This window comes from Hipposideros armiger, unplaced genomic scaffold (genome assembly GCF_001890085.2).
Source record: "Hipposideros armiger isolate ML-2016 unplaced genomic scaffold, ASM189008v1 scaffold_480, whole genome shotgun sequence".
NCBI lineage: Eukaryota > Metazoa > Chordata > Mammalia > Chiroptera > Hipposideridae > Hipposideros > Hipposideros armiger.
This window is the reverse complement of record NW_017731830.1, coordinates 401,452-427,554: the sequence shown is the minus strand read 5'-3', so window position 1 is coordinate 427,554 and position 26,103 is coordinate 401,452. Positions and strand designations below refer to the sequence as shown.

The 26,103-nt window shown below is 48.0% G+C and overlaps 1 protein-coding gene across 11 annotated transcripts in view; it reads left to right on the top strand.

Moving 5' to 3' along the window:
* Window positions 1-26,103, top strand: part of IQCK (IQ motif containing K) — a 101,042-nt gene that overhangs the window by 8,335 nt on the left and 66,604 nt on the right. For 10 of the 11 annotated variants that reach the window (XR_002126707.1, XR_002126705.1, XR_002126704.1 and 7 more), the window contains 2 exons: window positions 15,587-15,639; window positions 15,777-15,854. Coding sequence is in view for 7 of the 11 variants with exons in the window: in XM_019666896.1 (XP_019522441.1) it covers window positions 15,587-15,639; window positions 15,777-15,854 (131 nt within the window). In the remaining 4 variants the exon portion in view is untranslated. The remainder of the gene's footprint in view (window positions 1-15,586; window positions 15,640-15,776; window positions 15,855-26,103) is intronic. The other variant, XM_019666891.1, reaches the window with a different exon arrangement.

Genomic DNA, 26,103 nt, shown 5'->3' with positions numbered 1-26,103 from the left:
CCCTCAGCCTGGCCCTGCCGTGCTCGGGTGGCCTTGTCTCTCTGGCTTTAGGACCTGCCGGCAAATGAGGGATACCAGGCAATCTCACAAGGGATGTGTCAGGGATATTTCTCTTGACTCTTGCTGTCAGCTGCGGTTCATTCAGTGTGCTGTGCCTTTCAGGACTACTGTGATTAAACAATAAAACGGGCCCACTGGAATATTGTTTGAATAGGTGTAAGGGATATCTGCAAACAGATTGTCACCCGAGCTCGCTTCGGTTCTGCAAACATTTATGAAGCCCTACTATGTGCTGATCAGAGGGCCTGGCCCTGGGGCACAGAGGGGACAAGACATGGTCCCGTCCTCAAGAAAACCACAGACTGGTAGTGAGGCCCGCAGTAGCTGAAGCGCAATGGGTGACTAAGGTCGTTTCTGCTTTTCTCTCCTTTACATCAGTCCTTTTTTGCTCCCCGAGATAAGAATGGATGTGGGGATACGGCAAGAGTGGAGCCTGTGCTGGGAACTCCCTCCTAGACGTTGGGGCAGCTGTATTCAGTTGTGCAGCCTTTATTCCAATTTATTCAGCTTTGAATTTATACCCCTTCCGAGGGCACAAAAATCAGCTAAACAGGCAGTAATTAAGATTTCACATTGAGGGTTGCATAGCAAATGTCTCTCCATAAATAATTTTGTAACGAGGGGGCCGGAAACACCTTCCAGCCTCTAGGCAGTGATAAAACGCTTTTAAAGAATCGGAGAAGGCTCTGTTTGTATTGGAGATTAATTAGGCTTCCTTGTGTCAACTCATATTTCATCTTTGACACCCACAGATGAGCTGCCTTGGGGGCTAAATGAAATGTCCTGAACATCAGATGCTGCCAGGCACTCACACAGAGTATTAAAGTCTAAATGTTGCAGTGAATGATCAAGGACATAGCAAGTGTGGGTTCTCCAAACTGATAAACTTGCGTTGATAAACTTGAAAGGCAGCTGGCACACGAGTCCAAATCAAACATCTGTTGCAGTGTGACCCTAAGTAAACTGTGAGCCTCAGCTCCCTCACCCATGAAAGGGACCACAGAGGTATTCTTATTATGGGAGAAGGAGGGGACGTCTTTAGTGACACTCAGGGCACCGTGGGCTGTAAGCTTCCCACCACCCGTCCCTTCAGGCTGGACTGGGAAGCTCAGCATTTTTTTTAAAAAAGATTTTATTGGGGAATTGGGGAGGAGGACCAGTCAAGTTGTTGTTCTTCAGTCTTAGTTGTGGAGGGCGCCAGTCACCATCTGTCTTCCCGTCGGCAGCTCGTGGCCTCTAACCTCAAGATGCTGTGTTCAATCTTAGTTGCGGGTGGGCGTAGCCACCATCCCATACGGGAGGTGAACCAGCAGCCTTGTTGTTAAGAGTGCACGCTCTATCCACTGAGCCATCCGGGCGGCAGCTCAGCTTAAGGTGCCGAGTTCAGTCTTAGTTGCGGGAGGGCGTAGCCCACCATGGAACAGGCAATCTTGTTGTTATACCAGCTGAGCCATCCTGCCACCTGTTGACAGCTCAGCAGCAGCTCAGCTGAGGTGCAGTGTCACTGGCCCATGTGGGAATCGAACCGGCGGCCCTGTTGCTCAGAGCTCGAGCTCTTAAGCCAACTCTTAACCAACTGAGACACTAGGCAGGCCCGAAGCTCAGCATTTTGAGCTTACCATATATGTACCATGGGTGAGTAACCAGGAACTTCTTTTATTTCCCGTCTTGGGATTTCTTAAATAAACCCTATTCCCTCCATGCCACATCCTCGCCCACCCAGGTCACACAGCCTTATGGGTTATTTTTGAAGGTTTAAAAATGACATTACTGGCATCTCAACATTTGTCAGGCCCCAACGGAACCCCTGTTACCCGTTCTGCAGGACACATTTGCATTTTTTTCTGTTCAGCTGTTCCTCACATCCTGTCATGGGGAATAGATGCTTAAATGGAGTGATAACCAGCCTCCAGCAAAAATTACATAACCAGAGCATCTTATCTGTCCCCCACAACCGACTTGCGTCCCCACAACTCTGAAACAGCAGCGTGACCCCTTGTTCACGGGGGTCATTTCAGTGGTGCTTGGAAGCGTTTCTGTTAGGTGGCTCCGGAGTAACGGCTGATTTGTACTTGCCCTTAAAACGCTGTCTTCTAATTATTTTTCTTGCTTTCCTTATTTTTAGTTTGTTCTATGATGGAGCCCCAGTAGTACATAGCAGGGACCCATTAAGTGTTTGTTGAATGAATGAATGAACGTGGTTCCTTAAAAGTCAGGTCCACTGTTAAGAGAGCAGTTCAGTTCCGGGAGCATGGGTCCGTTGGCCATAGCGATTCCGTACAAGAGGCGATTTACTGCCTGTTCCTGTAGTATCTGCATTACCGCCTCAAGGGTAGTGGGGTTCTGCCCAGGTCTGCTGGAGGGAGAGCAGAGGAAGGAGCAAAGCCTCTAAGATTGAAGGCGCCTCCTGGCCAATGGAGAGCCAGAGAGTAGAGCAAGAGGCTGGAGTTTCTAGCACTTTCAGAGGTCTTACTCTGTACCAGACGTTGTTCGGAGTACTTTCCCTGCAGGAACTCATTTAATCCCCCCCCTCACTCCTCCGATGTGGGAGCCAGTATTTCCATTTTACAGATGATGGCGGCGCAGCCCCACGGCTAACCAGCAAGGTCAAGGGCGTCACTAGCCAGTGCAGAGCCAGGACTTAGACCAGCAGGCTGGTTCTGGGGTCTCGGGGTTTGACCACTAGACCATGTTGCCAGTCGGTCTGAGGGCCTGCCGAAAGCAGAGGCCAAACTCCGAGAGGAAAGGTGGGTCTGGTGGCCGTGGAGGAGAGGAGTGAGGAGCCAGGCAGGTCTGGGGCAGCCACCTAAGCCAAGCCCTCCTGCAGGTCACGCAGGGCAGGGCCCTTCACTGAGATGGTCCCGTGAGTCCCAAGGCAAAGCCAAACCAAAACAGAGGGAATAAAGGAGAGAGAGAGAGGGAGGGAGGGAGGGGGAGGGAGAGGGAGAGGGAGAGGGAGAGGGAGAGGGAGAGTAGAACAAGACACAAGACCTAATTACTTGGCCATAGAGCTCTTGACTGGTTACCCCCATGTCTGGGTGTGTGTGTGTCTGTCTGTCTGTCCGTCTGTCCGTCTGTCTGTCTGTCTGTCTGTCTGCGCGCACGAATGAGGCAGCCTGTGGTACATGGCCCAGTGGTTGAGAACATGGGCTCCGGAACCGGGCAGACTTTGCTTCCAACCCAGCCTTGCCCTGGACAAGCTGTGCCAGCTTGATGATTTTGATTGTGATTCATTAATAACCCAATTCTTCTATATGTGTCATTTTAAATATTGTGAATTAGATGCCCTTGAATTGCAAAAAGAATTCTAATCAAATCATTTGCTCACCGTTAGATATTTAAATCTCGTAAATGCTCAGAATAAAATTCTGCTTATTTAGTACGGAGATATTTCTCTATTCCCTCATTTTTGGAGGAGCTCACAATTGGGAGACTAAACCGTCCGTGCACGATTTCCACGAATTATCGCAGCCTCAGGGTGACATGAAGACCCTGCGCATTTCATGATAGGAATTTAGCCAGCGAAATAGATTTCTTTAAGCCCTTCCCAGATGGTTGTTTTCAACTATGTGTAAAAAGGTCAGAGAGAAAATCTAAGTGGCCTGTGTGTGGCATTAAAGTGACCACCTGTGAATAACATCATTGGGCCTTTTGGTTTTGCTGTGACATAAGCTGGTGGCTAGCAGTGTTTTATATTTTGTGAAATGAATATGCCCTGTGACAGGTAAAGAATGGAACATGACTACCTCATACAAACAGCCAGTGGGAGTATATCTGGGGGCGGACAGTGCACATTGCACAGGGATTTCCTGTGTGTACGCTGGTTTATGGCGCATATGTACGACTCTTACCAAGTTCCCTCAGTGATTCAGGACTGTTCCGGGGACGAAAAGGAAAGGGGGCCAGGCTGGCAGGGACAGAGTGAGCCACGGAGATGGGAGGTGAGGCTGGCGCATCGTGGAGGCCCGTGAAGACCATGGGTTTTATTTTTGGAACAGTGACAGACCATCAGAGCGGTGGTGCCCAGCCCTGTTGGGCCCAGTGTCCCTTGTCATCACAGTTCATAGTGCTTTTTGTACTGTCCTGAAATGAGATGCTTAGATGACGTTACCTATTTATCACTTACCTGATTGCCATGCTATTGTGTAATAAACTACCCGAAAGCGTTGTGACTTAAAACTATGTGGATTTATTACTTCTGTGGGCCGACTGGGCAGCTCTTCTGTTGGTGTCACCTCGGCTCACTCGTGTGGCTGCTTTTAGCTGGTGACCGGGCAGGAAGGGGAGGTCCAGGCTGGGCCCACTCACGTGTCTGGGGCCGTGGTGCTGGCTCTTGGCTAGGACGCCCCACTTCCCCGCGTGGCTGTCATTCTCCAGGAGGCCCGACCAGCTCCTTGCCAGCCTCTGGGTTTCAGGGCAGCCTTCTGAAAGGGTGAAGGCGGAGGTGGAAGGGCTCTGCAACTCCCACAGCTTCACTTCCCCCTCATTCCATTGGTCAGAGCAACTCACAAGAGGGGGAGACGTGGGCTCCACCTAGAAGGAGGAGCAAGGTCCCATTGCAAAGAGGCCTGGGCCCAGCAGCCATGATGAATTAGGGGCCCCTATTGTAATAATCTATACGGTAATTTCAAAAACGTGTATAGCAGTCATTTGTAGTATAGTGGACTTTACTATAAAGGAGAAATAAAATGGAAATCACTTGTAAGTCACACGTATTCCTTTTCTAAAGCTCAAGCGAAACCACATTAGAAGATAGGAAGTAGTCCCTTGCTGGCACCTGTCCACAGAATGACCGTGACCTCGACAGTACAAAAGGCAGACTCAGTCACGTGCATTGTTTCAGGCACCAAATACTGTGATTGTCCTTGATGGTCTGATTTTCTGAAATGGTGAGAAACTCAGGTTCTGAAAGTACACTGTCTCTTGATCTACATGGTAGTTGCTTTTCCGGAAAAAACCAATGTATATTAAAACCATGCAAGAAGACCATGTGTGTATATGTTAAATGGAGCTAGGGTCTCGGCTCTGACCCCTAGAAACAAGTTTTTCACCTAGCAAAGATCCCGTGGGTTATTGGAAATTATTTAGGCCACAGGAGAGTTTTTTTATTGTGCAGCAGTATCCTGCCCATTGCAGGATGTGGAATAACTGGTCAGAAGTCTACAATGCGTCTGCAGGGCTGTGTTCCTTCTGGGGGCTCCAGGGCAGAGCCTGTCTCCTGGCCTTTTTCAGCTCCTGGAGGCGCCTGCATTCCTCAGCTCGTGGCCCCTTCTCTTTTATCATCAAAGTCAGCAACAGCATCACGCCCTCCTCTGCTTCCATTGTCACATCTCCTCTGGCACAACCCCTCCTGCCTCCCTTCTGAGAGGGACCCTTGTGATTACATGCCCCCCCCATAATCTCCCCATCTCAGGAGCGTTCATTTAATTGCATCTGCAAAGTTCCTTTGCCATGCCAAGTGACATATTCACGGGCCCTGGGGATTAGGATGTGGGCATGTTTGGGGGACAGTTATCCAACCTACCCTACGTGGAGCATGCAAACGATTTACCCTAAGGGAGAAGCATTCTGAGGGCTGCAGGGCCAGGAAAGTGATGAAACAGGCCTGGACTAACAGTAAAGGGACCCCAGGGAGTGGTGGGGACCGTGGTCACTCAGGAAGCTTGTGCCCTCAGGGCCAGCTGCTGTGCTTCTCATGCTGATTGTCACCAGGCAGCAGTGTGGGCTCAGCAGGCCGTATCCTGAGTTTTCAATAGAAGCCCCCAATCCTGATTTTCCCGTGCACTGTCCCAGTGAATTTTTAAAAATACTATTGCCGGTTAATTTTTTAAAAGATAAAACACAGCACGTCCAACAGAACACATTTGTGAGCCGGATCTCACCAGCTGGTGATCTTTGATTTGTCTTAACTACTGTGAGTTCCTGGTCCGCATTTCTTAGCTATTTGCTGTCTGTCCACCCTGCTTTGGGCGGCCCATCAAGACAACCTGGTGTCCCCCTCCCCATTCCACATCCTTGCAAACACAGCTACAGCCATCCCCCCCTTATCCGAAGTCTCGCTTTCCATGGTTTCAGTGACCTGCAGTCAACTGCGATCCAAAAGTATTACACAGACAATCCAGAAATAACAACTTGTAAGTTTTAACTTGTGTGCTGTTCTGAGTAGCCATCCTTCAGGGACGTGAATTTAGCACCTAAATAGGAAATAGGGCTCAAAGTTAAGGGCTGGTTTGTCAGGACCTAACCATTGCCAGACAGTAGCCATCTGAGCGATTAATCAGTGGTGATTAATGACAGTCATTTGTAGGGTACTTCCTATATGCCAAGCATTATATCACACTGTGATCTCATTAGCACAGCCATCCTTCATATGGGTGACTTTATTGTCCCCATTTTGTGGATGACGAAACTGAGGCCCCAGAAATACCCAAATTCAGGTGGCTGCTAAGAGGAGGAGCCAGAGTTCGAACCCCGGAGTCTGGCCTCAGAGCCTGGCAGTCAGTCCTCCTCTGTCGATAAGGCCGTTCGTGTTGAAAACACTTCCCTTTCAGACTCTTGGAATTGCTGTCAGATCCCGTTTGTAAACCATGCAAGAGAATCTTATTATAACTTTATAGTGATGCTTCTTTCCTTTCTTTCTTCTTTTTAACAAAAGCGGCATTGATCACTTCATTCCTGAACTTGGCTAGGAGCTGCTTTTCGTTTCTAAAACTCAGTCATCCTTTTCAAAAGACAAGGCTTTGAAAAGAAAGTCAACAAGCTCTGACCTGTGGGTGACCCCACGGTTGTCTTACAGAATAACGGGCAGTGGCTTTGTGACAGGATTTTCCTTCCTTGCTCTGCAGCTCTGTCCCCTTGCTTTCAGAGGCATGGCTATGTGCCAAGTGGCTGGAGTAGCAGCCTTGACTGGCCACTAAATATGGGGGGACATTACCATTTGGCCATCAATTTGATTTCCGTTATTATACGTGACATCAGCTAACTTTTTACTACATAACGAACCACCTCAGAAGTTGGTGGCTTAACACAACGGTTTGTTTAGCTCACCATCCTGTAAGCCAGCAGTCTGGACTGGGCTCAGCGGGGAGGTTCTTCTGGCCTGGGCTCAGCTCAGCTCCCTTCTGGCTGCACCAGATTGGCCCGGGATTGTTCCAGGGGACATCCTCAAGGTCTCCTGAGCCTGACGCGCGGAACTGGCACTTTGTCGTTTTCACTGCATCATAGACCTCAAGCAAGTCGCGAGACCAGCTCAGATTCAGGGAGTGAGGACACAGACTCCATCCCTTGATGGGAAGAGCTGTAAAGCCACATGGCAAAGGGTGTGGTTGGTCCAGGGAGGGGTGGAGAAGGGTGGCCCTTTTTGCAGTTTTCCTCATATGCTGTGTTAGGAATAATACAGGCTGGGCAGCAGAGGGCAGGTTTGAGCTCTGGCTCTAGCCTAGTCACTTCAGGAAAGCTACTCGTCTGCCACTCTCACCCCCCTGAGTTTATAAACCACAGGCAGGATTATTGGGAGGATTAATGAGGTAATGTGGGAGGGGGCTAGCGCTGGAGTCCAACTGGGTTCACATTTTTAATCTTCCTGTTTACCAGTAAGTGACTTTGGCAAAGTATTAAGCCTTTCTGTGCCCATTTCCTGATCTGTAAAGTGGGGATGTGAAAGTGGGGATGTGAGAGGAATGTCATCCCCCCACAGCCCCTTCCTGGTGACTAGTTGCTTGAATAAATGGAAGGTGCTGTCCCTTCACAGGGACCCTCTCTGGGTGTTACATGTGCCCAAGGATGGACTTCCCTCATCGTTCTAAAAACTAGTGCCTTAAGAAAGGAGTGTATTTGTAAAAATCTAAACATAAGTCTGAGAAATCACCGTGTGCTCAAAACCTGAGAATTCAATGTGAAGAGACTGCCAATGGTTAAGGAGACACTAGAATCAGAGCTGGTGATCAGAAAAAAACAAAACAAACAAACAAAAAAGGAAATAAAAAGACTGTAAGTATCACAGACTTCTCTTGAGAATTTGTTGAGAATTTATGTCTGGACGGAAGCCAATTTTTTAAATGAATGAAAATAAGATTTCACTGGTTCTTTTTTAAAAGACTGTATCTTAAAATACATTGACCTTCTTGGTCGTTGAGAGAACTGCTTTTTCTCTTACTTTTTATTAACAAGAACACCAAATTATAAACGAGTTCCAGATCCAAAAGATGGCTACACTGTTAAACTTTTGGAATCATAAAGGTTTATCTAGGAAATGGGTGAAACAGAGCTGTTTTTGAAATCCAACTTCTGGGCGTGAATGAAGTCCTGTGGGGGTTTCCGTGCGTCCCCATGAAATACTATCTGTGATTGATAATGCTCTGAGGCTGGGGTCTGCAAACTCCGGCCCCTGGGGCCGGCTGCCTGTTGTAAGTAAGTGAAGTTGTGCTGGAGCACAGTCACACCCATTTCTTTGCACGTTGTCTGTGGCCGCTTCTGTGCCACAGCGACAAAGCTGAATGGTTGTGACACAGCATAAAATATTTACCGCCTGGTCCTTTGAGAGAAAGCTTGCCGACCCCTGTGGGCCCTGGAACTGTCCAGGCTTTCGCAGGGGTCGTTGCTGCTACAGTTCCGAGAGAGGCAGGCGGCCTAAGGGAAGCTTAGTGGTTACGCATAGACTTTGGAACCATGCGCACCTGAATGGAGGGCCCAGTTCGACTTCCGAGGTTTGTGACCTTGGACCTGCTAGCATTGTGACCTTGTAACCTCAACCTTCCTAAGCCTCAGTTTCTACCTCTTTAAAATGGAAATAATGATAATAAAAATTGCTTCCTCTAAGGGAGTTAATGACAATTGAATACAATCACGGATGTACAGCATTTAGCTTAGTGGCTGACACAGCTGCAGTGAAAAGTAGCAAAAAAATAAGAACAAAATTAAGTTGGAAAAAAGTTCCGTAGACCTGGGGCGGAAGGCTGAAAATGAGGTCAGGGTGTAAGCGAGACGTGGTCTGAGACTGGCCAGGTGGGGGGTTGCGTGGTGGGAGAGAAGACCTCGAAATGTGGAGGGCCCTGGCGGGGTGGGGTGGGAGTCAGACAGGCGGGCTTGAACTCCCCCCTCCAGCGTCACCTAATCCCCCTCCAAACTGACTTAAATAGAAAAGTTTGTTTGTTTGTTTGCGTAGACGAGAGGCGCCCAGGGAGATGTTGCTGTGCAGCCTGATTGGGGTGGGGGTGGGGGTGGAGGGCCCGGACGATGTCTCCCTAACTTGGTTTCCACTCTGTCTCTTAATTCTGTCCCCCTGCTTGGCTCCACTCCCAAAGGGCCCCTCCCCTTGTGGCACCGGCTGTGTCCCATGAGGCTCACGTTTAGGAGAGACTCGCCCAGAATTTCTCTCTAATTGAGCTGACTCAGGTACATGACCTGCTGTGGAATCAGTCCTCGGAACTGGAGGGCTTCGGTGGACGGCTGAGCAGAGGGAAGTAGCCCTCCCCAGGGCACAGAGCTTCCGAATTGGGGAAGGGCGGGTCCCAGAAGGACCTCAGGATGCTGTTACCGGAAGAAGGCAGGGAGGTAACTGGCCAGCCCTCTTGGTTAGGACTCATCGTTTTGCAGCCAGCCGAAAACTGGCTTAAATAGTAAAGGGAAGTTATTGACTAGAAGTTTCTGAGGTAGAGAAGGAAGGCTTCAGGACTGGCTTGATCCAGGGACTCAGTAAGCTAACCAAGGACTTGGCTTGCTTCTGCCTTTCAGCTTGGGCTCTTGCGGAGTCAGCTTTCTCCTTAAGCTGAAATGGCAGAACCGCTCTGGCCACCGGCCCAGGCTTTGCCTCCCCTGCTACGCCCACCAGAAGGAGAGAATGGTCAAGCTCTTTCGGAAAAGCAAAGGAAATGATTTCCCAGAGGCCCCGGCACATCTCCTCTCACATCTTACCGCCCTGAAGTCAATTCCCTGCCCATTCCCTATTCGTTGAGTCCCTTGGGTCAGGATAAGCATGAACCAGATTGGCTTAGGTGTAGGTGGGATCGTCCGTACTGCTTTATCGGGGTTCACACTGGAGCTGAACATGCGGTTAACCCCCCACACACCCATCGCAGCTACTGTCCAGCTAGGGGGTGGTTGCTGGCTGTTGAATTAACCACAGTTGGGGCTACGTCTTCTTCATCTCTTTATCTCTAGCATTTAGCACAGGGCTCGGCACATAGTAGGTCCTCAGTAAATGTTTACTGAACAGGGCAAACCCGGAACAGGGCACCTTGCTCAGTTTGGAAAGAAATCAGGAGTTTCATGTGTGAAATCATGGTTGAAAATAAATCTTATCTCAGCTGTAAATATGGGTTAAATGCAGAGCCTGGATGGAGGTGATAAGGCTTTCTGCCTCGTTTCCTATCCTGTCACATGCAACATAAAATTTTCGTTTTCGGCTTTGGTGGCTCATCAAACTCCATTACAATGAAGACCATTGTAAACAATAGTTGGTATCAGGAAACTAGTTCTAACTCCTGATAATCGTCCTTGGATGATCTCATGACACTAAAATTTGCTACAGTGAATAATTCGGTAAAACAAAACCTTTTTTTTTTTCTTTGTACGTTTCTTGCCCATCTAATAAATGTCGCTTATTATAGTTTTTAAAATCACATGCCTGAATATCTTTTAAAAGGTGCGAGGGCTCTGGTCAGTAAGAGGAAAAACTCCATTCTGTGGCCTTGACCAAAAAGAGAAATAGAAACACCATCAGCTTTTGTTTGAGAAAAGTGTCTCAGGGGTGGGAAAAATAGATTCTTGCGGGCAAGGTGTGGTGGAATTATTTTAGCATCACTCCTGTTAATCCAGAGCCCTTTTAGAAATGACCACGCAGCCTGTGCTGGAAGCCTCCGTCAATGTTTTGTGTTATGAGTGCATATTTTTAACTTCTTTGCAGAAGTATTATTTTCCTGTAATGAAATTCTAATGCAGTGGGGAAAAAGGAAGCCCTGTTTGAAGTTTGCTGTGATAAGCATTTTGGCACCTGGGTCTGTAGTCCAAGGCTATGCTCATTTCTAGGGTCCATAGTTATTGATCAGCTTCGTCATGTCTTGGGGGCGGTCTCGGGTGTCAAGAAGTTTATTGTGGAGAATAGCTATGTGGGAAAGGAGGCTGTGACATTCTAAGTGCGTGCCATGCCCACAGCCTTAACTGCAGCCCTTTGCCCCTGCTTTGTCCATGTTCCCATCACCCTGGCTACTAGGGACTGAACAGGTTTAAGTGTCAGACCCTGTGGACAGCCTCTCCGGGGTGGCAAGTGGCTCTGAAATGTCCTGTTATACTCGCTCTGCCCATCAGGGATGGTCGTCCTGGGGCAGCCCAGTCAGAGTCTCCCGTGTGGAGAGTTGGGGTGTCAGACAGCAGAGCAGACAGGCAGACTGCAGCCTGGCTGGAAGGGGAGAGACACCGCTGATGAAGAAAAAGCTTGACAAGCCAGGAGTGAGCCGACCTTGAAGCAGAGCGAGCAGGAGAAAGAAGCAGAAAACACAGCAGCGAGTTGAGAAGGAAGCTGTGGGCCCAAGAGCTGAGTTCCTCATGGATCTCAGACCAGAGCTGTTGGGGTCACCGAGCTGCTGGTACACGACTAGTCCTGTGCCCGGAGCAGCTGTGGACACGGCTCCACTTCCTCCTGAGCCCAGGCTCTGCCCCCAGTCAGAGGAATTCTTGTTTTCCTTACAGGAACCCCTGTGCTTGAATATGTTATTGTCCTAAATTACGTGTGGCCTCTCTCTCTAGGCCTCCCCCTGACCGTGTGATCGCTTTGGTCAGTGGAATGAATGGACATGGCACACATGATTTCCAAACACGCTTTCAGAGCCAGAGCATGGCTCACCGTATTCTTTCCGTTTGGATGATAACGAGTCGTAGTTCAGAGAGAGCTGTACTCTGCCAGCCTGAGTAAAGAATGCGTGAAACAGAGAGCCACAGCTAAACCGTTGATGATCAGAGCTCCCCAGGTTTGGGGATGGTTTGTTAACAGCAACGTCGAGCCTAAACTGACTTTTTAGAAAACCCCAGTTACCAAGGTCACCCAAGCACATTTCTAACCCCTTGCAAACCCAGAGTCTTAACCAACATGGTCCCACAGCCAGCCACACTCCACTAAGGTCCCAGCGCATGCTTTTCACCTTTCTGGGGCGGGATTACCTTAGTCACCTGACAAGCGTCAGTGACTTTCTAACACTGTCTGTTTCTCTTTCCAGAAAGTCTCCTATTGTGTGTGTATCCAATGTAAAAACCAGTGCAAAACACCGTCTGAATTAAATCCCGATTTCTGCCCTTGCTCTCTTTGAGGTTTGGGGCTTTTATGATGATGTTCTCCTCCCCCAATTTTATCACGTTTTTTCCCCAACATATAAAGAACTGAAAGAATTTCGGAGTGAACACCCACAGGCTCGATATTTGCCGCTTGGATTCTGCAGTTACCATTGTGCTTTGTTTGCTTTTTCGCATGTCTGTCCACCAGTCTGTCCACCATCCCTCTGTCCAGGTATCACGTTTTCTTGGAGGCATTTCAGAGTAAGTTGCAGACTCAGGATGACGTGGTGAAGTCTCCTCCCTTGATATTTTGTCTTTTTCCTCTTCATTCTGGATATTTTTTTTTTTAGTTACTTTTTAACCTCATTTGAGGTTGTCTTAAACTGTTTCCCCTGCTCACCCAAACTTGCACATTGTCACCCTTCCAAAGTCACGCACTCGGTGGGTTTGTCCGCATTACGTAAACCCTGGGTGCCCACACTCTCTTAATCTCCCACTGTGATTTTTCTCTGTTACTTCCTCTCTTATCTCTTCACTCACCACAAGTTTTCATTTGCTTTCCCTGCTCTCTTTCAGCTCCCAGTAGATAATTTTTAAACCAAACAACAGCGGAACAATATCCCCACTGTTCCGTGTGTCTGAGTATTCACAGCACGTCCACGTTTGCCCAGAACAGAAGGAAAACACAGTTTCTTCCATTTTATTTCTTTGCATCCAAAGTGATTAAGTCTGTCGCATGACCTTCGTACATCAGACCGTTGGGCTATTTGAAAACTCTAATAGAGTAAGTTGATCTGCGCTCTCTTCGTAGAAGGAATCTTTACCGCTAAATTGTGCGGGAAATGCCGAGTTAACAATGCATCCTTTGTAGGGCAAGAGAGAGACACTGCCATCCTACAATTGCTGGATTGTCTAAATTATTATGCGGCGATTCACACTAGATACATATTTGCATTGTTGTGCAAGTGCTTTTTTTAAAAAAATTTTGACTAAAGATGGCTTTTTGAAGGGACTCAGTCTTGCAATGCAGACATAGACGTCCCCGTTAACGTGGTCTAGTAGGTTTAATTTTATTACCCTGGCCTGCAGTCTTTCAATTTTTAATAAAAGGCTATCAGCAATGAGGTAAGAGACTGCAAACAATCCTCAGCAACTCAAGCACCACTAGATTTTATTTACTAACAGCTATAATAAAGCTTTCAGTTAAAAAAAAAAATCTTACATAGCACTTTCCTTTTTGGTTAGAATCAATTCTGCAACAATCTTTTCAACCTTATCTAAGATTGTAAAGCTGAATTGGCTGTTTCAAAGTGAAGGGGGGGAAAGTAAAAAAAAAAAAAAGAAAGAAAAAATTTCATAATAAAATACCGCAGGAAGAAGAGAAGCTGTACAGAATGAAATTGGTAATTCCTACTTGTAAAGGCCAGGATTCTCGCTCATGGGTTCTTCTTGCTTTGACACTTGAGAGTTGAATGGTGAATTCATTTACTTACTCATTGACTCTCCACTCATTGATCAGTTATTCTGTGCAAGGCACTCAGTGAAGCATTGGGAATATAAAGAAAAACAAGATCCTGTCCTCAGAGTTTATAGTCTGGAAGGGAAGATGGACGTGTGCGCTGGCAGTCATGTTAGTTACATCTGAGGCACTATGACAGGGACACGCAGAGCTGGGGTGGGGTGGGGTGGGGCGACCCTAAACTGAAGAGGGTGGGACTGCTCAGAAAGATTTTCACCTTGAAGGACACATGGGAGTTTGTCAGTTGAAGAATGGAGCAGGTGTTAAAATTCTTTCTGTTGCAAGCAGTAAACAGCTCAGTGCAAACTGGCATAATAAAAAAAGGGGGGAATATATTGGCTCGTGTCCCTGAAAGGTCTAGGGGACGCTGGCTTCAGGCGTAGCTGGATCCAGGGTCTAGTGCAGATTCTCTCTCTAGTGATCCTGTTTCCAAACACGGTCACTTTCTGAAGTACTGGAGGGTAAGACTTCAATATGTGAATCTGGGGGAGGGGAGGCCCACTTCAACTCATAACACCCTGCCTGTCTGTCTCCCCTCTCTCGGATCTCCTGCTGGTACCTCTCGTTGGCTGGACCCAAATAGAGATGAAAGGAGTCTGGTTGACGTGAACTATAAAGTCAGCCTCAGGAGGCACGGAGCAGGGTGGAGAAGGGTAGACCTGGAGGGGAAAAGAGAGATTTTCCAGCCGACTCTGTACTGCCTTCCTGCTTGGGAAGGATCTCGACACATAGCAACCAACGCCTCTAGACCCACTTTGTTCTCAGCCCCTGCCATCTTGGCAGGAGAGCTGGGGACCCTCTGACTCCCAGTTGAAATAACAATTCTCTAAAAGGAGTTAACTGACTCTGTTTGGGTTCTGAATGGGCCTAGGAGGCAGCATCCCTGGTGCTCCGCCCCCCGTCCTTCCCAGCATGCCCTGTGCCCATGACTGCAGGCCGATGTTCCCCTTGCGGCTTACTAGCTGCCTATCACCTAGGGACTGCACTCCACGGCGTATTATGAGCACTCAGGAGGAACGGGGGTGATAATCCAAACGAAGTGGATTTTTTGTCAGTGTCAAGATGTCCAGAGTAGGTCAGGCCCAAGCAGGCGCCAAGGCTTGAGGAAGCCAGTAAAGACCCACGTTCCTCCTAACCCACCATCCGTAGCATGTGGCCTTTGGCCTCGTGGCTGGAAGGCTGCTCCACGTCCAGCCCACGTCTGTGCTCCAGGCCGAAAGAGGCAGAAGGAAACCAAGGAAGAAGGGCCGTAGGAACCAAGAAAGGAGAACTTTCTCAGAAATCCACAGGCCCTGGTCACTTCCCCCATACAGTGGAACTGTGTCACATGGCTGTCCCTTTCTCCGTGGGAGGCGGGGCTGTTCTGGGGATTGGGGAGGGGGGGGTGAGGGTGGGCAAAGCAATAAATACAATTACTCAAGGTCTACTCAAGAATCAAGGTCTAGACCTAAATGAAATCCTCCTGAGAAAATTCCCAAAGCACATAAAAAGCCCCTCCCATGGACACCGTCTTTTATTAGGCCTTGCTGTCAGAAAACGTGCTTCTCCAAAGGCAGTTGGAGAAGTGTTTTTCAGGATTCTCTGCATCGCCTGACTTCCTGTTTGTCCATATCCATATAAACCTCATGGAGGGCTCACGCATATTCCATCCAACACAAGCAATCAACTAACTGAGCCCTCTTCCTTCGCCCTACCCAAACCTGTGGGTCAGGAATGTAATTGAATTCTCTCTTCTCTCCTTAGAGGAAAAGAACCAAATTCATTGCCTGTGATTTTCTGACTGAGTGGCTATACAAGTAAGTCCGTCATGTCTTTGAACATTCAGTGACCTCCAAGGATTTTGTAGTGTTAGTTTGCAAGCAGTGTAGCAGCAATTGACTTGAATTCTTGCTTATTGTTTTTTTGCCGATCAAACACATGACATCGTGATCAGTCAAAATCCAAAGAGGACAGGGGCGCCCTTCACAGAATTCTTCTCCATCCCGTTTGTGGAGCAGTGGCTGAAGGAACAGTAAGTGCCAGCCTAAGGCTTTGGGTTATTGATGCCAAGTTTTAGGACAGTTCTCTCCACTCGAAGAGAACTAACACCCAGGGCCCCAGGGCAGTTACCTGTGTGGCTCTTGTCTCTGGTGATTCCCAGCCTAGGTCAAGAGCATCTACCCACACAGGGAGTGTTCAAGAAACACGTCAGAAATAAAATAGAAAACTTGAAACAGTTCTTATCCTGAGTAGCTCATCTCCATTCTCTCGCCCTCTCCCTTCCCCCAACCCTGAAGGTCATCATGTCTCAGGAAATACGACTAACGTTTTCTAAATAGTAATTTTTAGTTATGTGCATCAGTTCTGCATTTAACATATTCGAACAGGGCAGATAAAATTAATCTGAATCTTCTCACAGAAGGAATCAGTTTGGTCTTTCCATAGCTCTTAAAATTCGTGATTTTGGGCCGGCTGAGTGGCGCAATGGTTGGGAGCTGGCTTGGGACGCCAGAGGGCCCCGGTTCAGATCCCACATATGAGGGCCGGTGACACTGCCCTCCACAGCTAAGATGCTGAACAACAGCTCAACCTGGAGCTGGGCTGCTGTGAGTCGCTGGTGACAGCGTAGGAAAAAAAAAAAAAATTCGTGATTTCACCATATAAAATGGAATTATATAAAATTAGGAGTAGTATTTTATGTGAGTTGTTTTTTATCAGTGACGTGTCAATGATATGATGATGGCAACTGACATTTATTGAGGCTTGTATCACCCTTCTTGGCACGGTAAAAATTAAAAGGATACTAGTCTAAGCCACTGCGATAAATATTTGTTGAACATCTACCAAGTGCAATGCGCAGAGCTTGGTGCTGTGGAGAAAAAAGAGATGAATAAATATGGCTCCAGCCCTTGGGGTGTAATTCATATGTCAGCAAAGCACTAAAGGGCAATGGATGCACAACCACGCACAGGCCCCCCTGGCCGGCCTGGGGCCAGTCCAGATGGGGCCGCGGCCAAGCTGGTTGGTGCCCAGATTTTATCTTGAGAGGCAAGAACGCAGGTGCCACATCCTTCTCGAGTGTCCCCTTGAACAGGAAGTCAGAGACGCAAGTAGGAACGAACGTTCTTAAGGAGAATGAGGGCGGAGCCAGGAGTCAGCAGCTGATCCAGGTTTTTCCAGCCTGGGCACCACTGACCTTCCTCCCCGGGTGATGCTCTGTTGTCGGGCGTTGCTCGGCATCTCTGGCCTTCACTCACCGCATGCCCCTGAGCAGACTGTTCGGTCAAGATTGCCCCTGAGCGTGCAGGGGATACGCGAGCTGAAGGACAGCCTGGAGTTGCTCAGGCTGCCATTTTCGAGGCTGTGGTTACAGCCCTAAGGTCTTCAGATAGGACAACAGGAATGAAAAAGGAGGGACACAGGATGGGGAGAATGGATGGTTGACACAGGATGAGTTCGGGGGTGGAGAAGGGGTGTGCCTGAAAAAGGTAAGATTTGCTCCTGGGTAGATGGGGGGGGGGCGTGAAAGAAGCAAGACCAGCTAGAAAAGCATGTTTAAGGGTAACATGGAGACTGAGGTGCCTCTGGGATATTCATATTGGAGGTATGGGCCTGAAGCTCAGAAGTGGGGTCTGGAGAGAAACGCTGGTCCCCTTGTCCTATGTACAGATAGAGCCGAGATGGGCAGGGCTCCCTGGCACACCCGGAGGTGGCCGCGAAGGAGGGTTCCGTGAAGGAGGGTTCCCCGAAGGAGGCACTTACTCTGAGGCACGTGGTTGGCCGTGGGGACCGGGGCTTGTGGTTGGCCGTGGGGACCGGGGCTTGTCGTGCAGCTGTGTTTACAAAGCAGCCGATTGTTTCCACTTAACTTCTATGTCTGTTTGAAATGACCGGTGGGGAGGGAGCAGGGCTGTATTAGTTTTCTGTCGCTGCTGTAACAAATTACCACACACTTGCTGGCTTTCAACAGTGCAAACTTGTTATCTTAAGTCAGGAGGCCAGAAGCCTGACGTGGGTCTCACGGGGCTGAAATCGAGGTGCTGGCAGGGCTGTGTTCCTTTCCGAAGGCTCTAAGGGAAGATCCGTTTCCGGGCCTTTCCAGCCTCCAGCGGCCTCTGTGTTCCTCGGCGGTGGCCCCTTTCTCCGTCAGCTCTCTGTCTCTCTTTTGCCCCCGTCTCCCACTGTTAAGGTCCCACGGGATGACCGTGGCCTTCCCAGATAATTCAGAATAACCTCTCAAGATCCTTAATGTAATCACACCCGCCAAGTCCCTTTTGCCACATAGGGTAACATGTTCACAGGTTGCAGGAATTATGATGTGACATGTCTGGGTTCCCTCCTCCTGCCTACCGCAAAGGGTAACAGAGAATACTGGGAAACTGAAGCCCTTCCCTCCCAGGATCACCTACATTGTCGTGGGGAAGACTTACATTGTGAAACGGTATTATGGGTTTTGTAAAAATGATGCGTGCTGTGAAGAAAGTGAGAGCAAACAGATAAGTAAGAAGGCACAGGTCCCCGCAGCGCCGGCCCCCAGGTCCAGCCCTTGTTGACATTTTAGCGAGCTTCTTTCCAGAGACTTCCCTGAACGTTTGCACACATAGCAAGGGTGGTGTATATTTACTCCTCTGAGAGTAGAGCTTAGACGTGAGAGGAAGTTTGAGCTGGAAGAGGGGAAAGCTGAGAAAGTGCATAGCAAGTATGTCGTGATCCCTGTGTAGGTGTGAAGACATCTGCCGAGAGGGAGGTGCAGGAGGGTCCTGGAGGCTATGGGGGGGGGGGGGGCTGCGGCAGCTGCCATGGTGAAACCCACCTGATAAATAGGGGCAGCCCAGCTGATGGCCTGAACTTGTTGTGGTGCATGGAAACAGTCTGTTTGTGTGCTTATCTTCAGCAATCCTGGAAAGGGGGTGGAGACCACAGACGGCTGGGTAAATCTGGGTTGAAGACCAGCAAAGCTAATGCAGCGAAGTCTAGTCTGGGGAAGTTTAAGTACAAGGGAAAGCATTGTTAACTTTTCTAAGAATAGCATCTTAACATTTTTCTCATAAATTACCGTATTTTCCGAGTTATGTTAACCATTTGACAGCCAATTTTCAGGAAGAGAAGGAAATACTACATTAATGTGTTCACATTGGAAGTAAGAACACACCAAACTCAGAAACACTAAAATGGGGACGGTAGGGTCCCTGTGATCTTTGAAATTTCCATGTGTGAATCTTATTCAGATCCTGATTCAAAGAACCCAGCTCAACAGAAAAATGAGGAGGCAATTGGAAATTTGAGCACTTAGTAAGCAGTTGATGATATAAAGAATTACTATTTTATTTAAAATATGATAATTTGTAGTCATGATATAAAAGGTATTACTGTTTAGAGAAGCATGCTGAAATATTTATGAATGAAATATGAAATGATGTGATGCCTGGACAGGGCTGGGGGAAGTTACACTGAGTGACATGGGGAACAGGATAATTCAAGCTGGCTGATGGTGACACGGTTCATTTTTTTTTCCAGCCTACCTTTTTATATCTGTGAAATTTTCCATAATAAAAAATTAAAAGGAAAAGAAAGAATGAAAGCTTTCAAAGCTCCCCATGAGCACCAATTGAATGGTGGGTGTGCCTTGGGCAAGGAAGTATCTGTTGACTGGCAGTGAACCCGGAGGGTGAGGCTGGAGTGAGTGACAGACAGTGGGGGAGGCCAAGTTTCCATGTGCTCATGCTGAGAAGCTCAGACGTCATGGAAGGAAAACTGGCCCTGGGACCAGGGAAGAGTGGCAGGTGTGGGCCCAAGGGAGGAGCCTCGGGGTGCCGGGAGGCCTCGGTCACCCCTCCTGAGACCTGACAGTGCACACAATTCACCAGCCAGCTTGCTTGCATCAGTCCCATTCGCCCTCAGCAGCCAGTTCCAAGGCAAACCCCGCTCTCCCATAACAATGGGGCTAATGCGGTCTGAGCCCTGGGCTGGCCCTGAGAACAGGGCTCCAGTAATGCTAAGAGTTCCAGGAGGAACAGGAAATGGCTTTCGAGGGCGGGTCAGGAAACTTGCTGTAGAAGACGGTGAGTCTTTTCGGCTTTGCAGGCCACAGATAGCCTGTTGCAATTACTGAACTCCACCGTCATGGCATGAAACAGCCATAGACAGTACGTGCGTGAACAAATAAGCACGGCTGTATTCCAGTAAAACTATTCATAAAGACAGAATTGGCCCACAGGCTATATAGTTTGCTGCTGCCCGTTCTAGGGAGACCAGTAACCTTCCCAAACTATAGCCTCCTGTGAGGCAAGGGATATAAATAGGAGTGGGTGGGGAAGACGGAGGGCGAGAGGAAGTAGATCAGATCGGGAAATTGGGAAATCGGAATGTGATAGCTTTCAGCGATGGCCCGTTCTAAAATGTCACCGTCTACTGAGTGACTGACACAAGGAGAGATGGGGGTCATGGAAGGATGCGGACTCAAGGCCACTGGGTTGGAGGTGTCATCAGTATGAATGATGAAGTATCTGAAAAGGTTGGTGGGGTTGGGTTGAAGAAGATGACAGGAAATCACATCCTGGAACTCTTCAGAGGCGGTGGAGGAATGTCCCAGAGTCACAGGGCGATGGCAGTGCAGCGTAGAGAGCCAGAGCTTGGGCTCCGGGGTCACAGCTCTGCGTTCCAAACCAAGCTCCTCTAGTTCCAGCTGTGTGATTCTGGGCAATGTTGACTGAGCCTCGTTGAGCCTCAGTCTTTCCATCTGTAAAATGGTCTTTCGTCTAAACAGATCGAGTTCCCTACATAAGAGGAATTCTGTGCCAGCTATCAGGAAATGCATTTGTTTTTACTACTGATACATGTTCCACGCAGGGGCATTCCAGCTATTTCAAGGAAGTTATTGAATGTATTGTTCATGTATTCAGCTAACGTTTATTGAATGATTAAATGTGCTCTGAAATTAGGGAGCAGTTGTACTCTTAAGCTGGCTGGCTGCCATGCACTGGACACTTACTCTGTGCTGTGGTCCCTGACACATGGTCCCTCTCTTCAGGAACAGACAGATTTTGGGTGTAGCTGGATTGCAGTATACACATACTTAATTTATGCTAATTCAATGCTATGCTCTTGGGAGATAGAAGTTTTTTGGTTTTTGTTTTTTTTAAATGCAACCAGTGTCACTCTGGAGTTGAGGCATAAAGTAGGACACGAGACTCCACTATTTCCTAGTTGTTCTCAGTTTTATGTCCTCAGAACATGAGTAGCTCATAAGGCAGCGACTTCTCTTGTGTCTGCCTGTCTGTCTGTCTATCTGCCCACCTATTAAATGCTTTTATAATGTTTAGTCAGGTACTATTCTGAACAGCTTAGAAATAGTATATAATTTAACTTGCATAACAACCCGAGAAAGTAGGAACTATTACTATCCCCATTGTATTCATCAGGCTAGGTAGCTAGGTAGCAGTTATAAACACTACCAAAGCACCAGTGACTTAACCCAGTGACGGCCTAGTTTGTGCTCATATAATGATGGGTGCAGGTTGCCAGCCCTCTTATAAATTATAGCTACTTGGAACATGGGATCTTTGAGGTCACTGAAGCAAAGGAAGAAAAGAATGGTGGAGGCTCCCTCGTCCTTAACCTTCTCACCCCTCCTCACTGTGCCTGCTCGGATGGCCTCAGCCTAGCTGCAAGGGAGGCTGGGAGATACACAATGAGTACTACTTGTCCCGGTGACGGCCATGTTTCAGAGAAAGAACTGAGGCACAGAGAAATTATGGAAGTTATTTGCCCAAGGTCACTAGTAAATAGCCGAAGCAGGATTTGAACCCAGGCAGGCTGGTTCCAGAGTCCGTGCTGTCAGGAGCATGGTTAATTACTCTGCAGCCTCTTATATCACTTGGTACTTAGAGTGATCAGTACCAAGACTGGGAGGAGACTGGCCACTTGTGGCTGCTTGAAAGATGCTATGTCTTCATATCGTTAATTTAGGGGACATTACGGGGAATTGTGACTGACTGATTTTCATCTTATGTCCTGATTTTAGAGTACAGCTCCCGTGTAAAATGCAACTCCTCTGTCTCTTCTGTGTGTGTGTGTGTGTGCGTGTGTGTGTGTGTGTGCGTGCGTGCGTGTGCGCGCATGCATGTGCATTTAGAGCCTCACGTAATCCTATCTACCATCCTAGGAGCCATCATCTACAATGGGAGTTCAGGTCTTATTTTAATGTTCTTGTGAAGACAGAGTCTACCAAGCCCGGCTGTCTTGGATGCTCGATGTCATTACCTCTTCAGATCGCAGCTGGGAGGCTGGGCTCGTTGGGGATGGGTGACTGCCCATTGCTTATCACATAAACGATGAGCCCTTCGCCCAGAGTCTCCCCATAATTAACATACTCTTCGCTCCGTCCATCCCTTCTTGGTTGCCCATTTCTTTTCCATGATTTTTTTTTTTAACTGCATTTTTATGTAGCCAGGGACATTGACAACCCTTTAAAAATTCTCTTAGGTTTATAAAAATAAGTTTCATCATATATAAAATATACTTATTGGTTAAATAAACTCTACAGTGAAAAGGAAATGTTTCAAATCAAGGAGCATCAGAGAATTAAAGAACTCGAGACCTAAAAAAAATGCATGTTTTACTCCATATGGCAGGAACATGGTTTTTATTTTTTTCCTCTATATTGTTCTGTAGGTTTCCTGTTGTCTACAGAGTTACTTTAAGAATTAACAACAATTGCAAATGTAAAGAGTATTTATCCTGTTTCTTTTTATTCCATCTTTTTGCTTCCTGTGCTAGCTTTTTATAGTTTTCTGACCTTGGTTTCCCCCTTCCTTTGTTCCAGAACCCCCTGTGTTCTGGGGAGGCTCACTCCCTCCGCCCTCAGTTCACGTGGACAGTGAGTTGACTCCACCTCTTCCTGTGAGCTGGGCGTGTAACCCAGGCCTGGTCAATCAAAGCAGCGAATCCCCTTCACCATAGGGTTACTCCAGATTGGTTCAGTCAGAACCCATTATCAGAGATAAGCCCAAGAGTTTTCAAGCAGCAACCAGGAAAGATTTTCTCTCTGTCCGTCTAGGCTTGGCGCTTTGAGGTAATAAGCCTCGAGCTGCTGAGGGCACCCAGCTAACGACACTATGACTGAGATACAGCAGAACTGGGAGGTGGCCAGAACCCGAGTCCTTCTGGTGGTGGTTTGAGCCTCTCTCTCTGGCCATGCCTAAAGCCAGTGCTATCCCTGTTAGTTAAGTGAGCCAATAAATACTTGGGTTTTTGCTTAAGCCAGTTTCAGTTAGAATTCTAATACTTGCAAATGAAAGAGTCCTGACTGACAAGTGCCCCTACATGGCTTTACCCAACTGCCCTCCAGTGTTCTGTATTAGTCAGCTTTCTCTAGGCTCTGCTGCAGTAACAGACGGCCCTCAACAATGCCTCATACAACAGAAGTTTATTCTTCCCTCTGTTATATGTTGGCTGTGTGTCACCTTCGTCTCTGCTTCAAGTCTCTTTTCATGCTGGGACCCAGGACGAAGGAGCAGCCCCTCTCCCTCATTCCCAAGCAGACGGAAAAGAGTGGTGGCCGACACATGCAATGGCAAGCGTTGCTTCTGCTCACCTTCCACTGGCCAGTGCAAGCCCCACGGCCAAGCTCGGGATCAGTGCTGTAGGGACGCTGACACCACTGACAGGGAGAAACTGCAAGGTGTGTGGCCAAGAGCGAGGATGCACAGTTCTCTTATGGGGAAAGGAGTAATAATCGAGAATGACAATGCAGTGGACCCCGTGCTGTCATCAGAGCCTAATGAGACTGTTTTCTTTCTCACCTTGATTGCATCACATCTCCTGTTGGCTTTCCTCCTGCTTGTGAAGCCAGCACCACCCTCTTTTGTGATTTACAGCCCTGTTGCAGCCAGCCAGACAGAAGCAGGGAAATGACTGGCTACCATGTTATGTTAAGGACAGGAAACGTTTTGCTTTTTGATTTTGACTGAAAAGAATTGATCAGACTCATCTGCAAGAGTAAATCACTAAATAAGTGCAAGGAACAGAAATGCACGGCCGCCTAGCTGGTCCCCTGTCCCGGGGGGAAAAGGCGCATGAAAGACATCATTAAAGCTGAGACCTTCAATGAAACAAAGATTGTGTTTTAAAAGAGAAGAGGTTGCTTTGGGTGAACCGTCTTTTCAGCTAAGTTCTACCCTGGGATAAACAAAAGAAAAGAAAACATATCCACTATACTTTTATGTCAGCGAAAGGTATCTTATGACCAAAAACTGAGGTGAAAACAAAAGGGTCACCGTGCCATGTGAGGACAAGCACCGGCTGCGTGATGGTCTGTTGGCCTTGAACTTAACAGTGGGACTGAAAATGCTCATGCCTTCAAAGTGGCACGGGAAACAGCGTGCCTTTTGCACGAAAGATCACAATTCAGTGGTGCCATGTCAAAAAAGTTGCCACCATGCCCTGATGCAAGAAAACAATCCTTTTCATTTATTCTGTCTTATGACAGATTTCTGTCTCGGTAATTTCAGAGGCCAGAGAGTCTCATGAGGTTAATAAATTGTGTTTTCCCTTTATATTAGCATTCGTCTTCAAACAGGAAGGAAGGAGAGCTGTTTCCTGAACTTGGGACAAGCTGGGATGCATAAATCTTCTAAGCACCCCTCTCTCAAGAGGGTGGGTGGCCCTTTCTCCGAGGCTGACGGTACTGCTTCCTTTCCTTCTTCCTGTTTTTTCTGGGTGACTCTTTGGAAACAACCTCAGGGAGCCCGTGTGAGGCAGCATGGCAGACACATCTGGGGCCCAATCTTAGCTCTGCCATTTATTTGTTGGTGTTTTTAGTTTCCTTAGAAATCACCACAGGGGTGGTCGGTTAGCTCAGCTGGTTAGAGTGCAGTGCTCATAACACCAAGGTTGCTGATTCGATCCCCACATGGGCCACTGAGATGCACCCTCCACAACTAGATTGAAACAACTACTTGCCTTGGAGCTGCCGGGTCCTGGAAAAGCACACTGTTTCCCAATAAATTTTTTTTAAAAAAAGAAGAACGAAACCACAAAATTTGGTGCCTTAAAACAAGACCAACTTATTCTTATAGTTCTGGAGGCTAGCACAAAATCAGTTCCTTCTGGAGGAAAATTTGTTTTCTTGCCTTTTCTAGTTTTGGGGGGCCATCTGTATTCTGGAGGGCTCGCGCGACCCTTCCTCGCATCACTCTGACCTCTTGCTTCTGTTGTCACATTGCCTGCTTCTGTAGTGGGGCCTCCCTCTCATAACGACCCTGTGGTTATATCATTGGGCCCACCTGTATAGCCTCAGGAACCTAAATCACGTCTGTCAAGTCCCCTTTGCCATATAAGGGAACATAACCATATGCATTCACAGAGTGTGGGGATTGGATGTGGACATCCTGAGGGGGTGGGGAGGACGTTATGCAGGCCCCCTGGAACTTATCCCTTCATATCTCTGAGCCATGTGGATGTAAATATTATTACCTACATCGAAGGGTTGCTGTGAGGGTTAAAGATGGTATCAGAGTTCCTTGTTGCAAGCCACAGAAATTGAACAGCTGTTTAAGAAAAAGGGTATATATTGGAAGTAAAAAGATAACCCACAAACAAGAAGGAAAAGGTAAGGACCTGGCCTTAGAAAGTAGGTATGGGGGGACACAGGCCAGTGACACACACGTGTCTTTCAGACACCACTGCCAGGAAGACCCCCTCGTCTCTGCCAGGCCCTCACGATACCGTCCCGGGGAGACAGTGTCTGCTTGGCTCAGCGTGGGTCTCAGGGCGCTCCTTGGTCACAGGAAAGCAGGGCGCTGGGACCTGTAGTCCCCTCACCTCAGGGAGGGGAAACCATCAAGACCAAATCCGAGGGCTGAGCTGCAAAAAGAGGGGAGGGGATGATGAGCAGAAAAAAATGAATGATACTGACCGCGGAGGTGAGAGTCAGTATTCAGAGTAGGACAGCTTTTATTTTACCCTTAATCGTAAGAGTAGTTACTGCTTTAGCAAGATGAAACACGGGGAGGAGAATGAGTAAGCAAGGGAAAATCAGGATATTTGCGTCTGACCTCAGGGCCGCCACTGATCAACTCGGCCATTAAAGAAAGTTCTCTGTTTCCTTATCTGTAATGATACTCATTCATGTGAAAATATCTACTGAATGCCTGTTTGGTTCCACGCTGGTTTTTCAGTACCATTGGATAGAATGGAGAATGAGGGAGAGGGAGAGGGAGAGGGAGAGGGAGAGGGAGAGGGGACAGAGAGAGAGAGAGAGAGAGAAAGAGAGAGAGGAG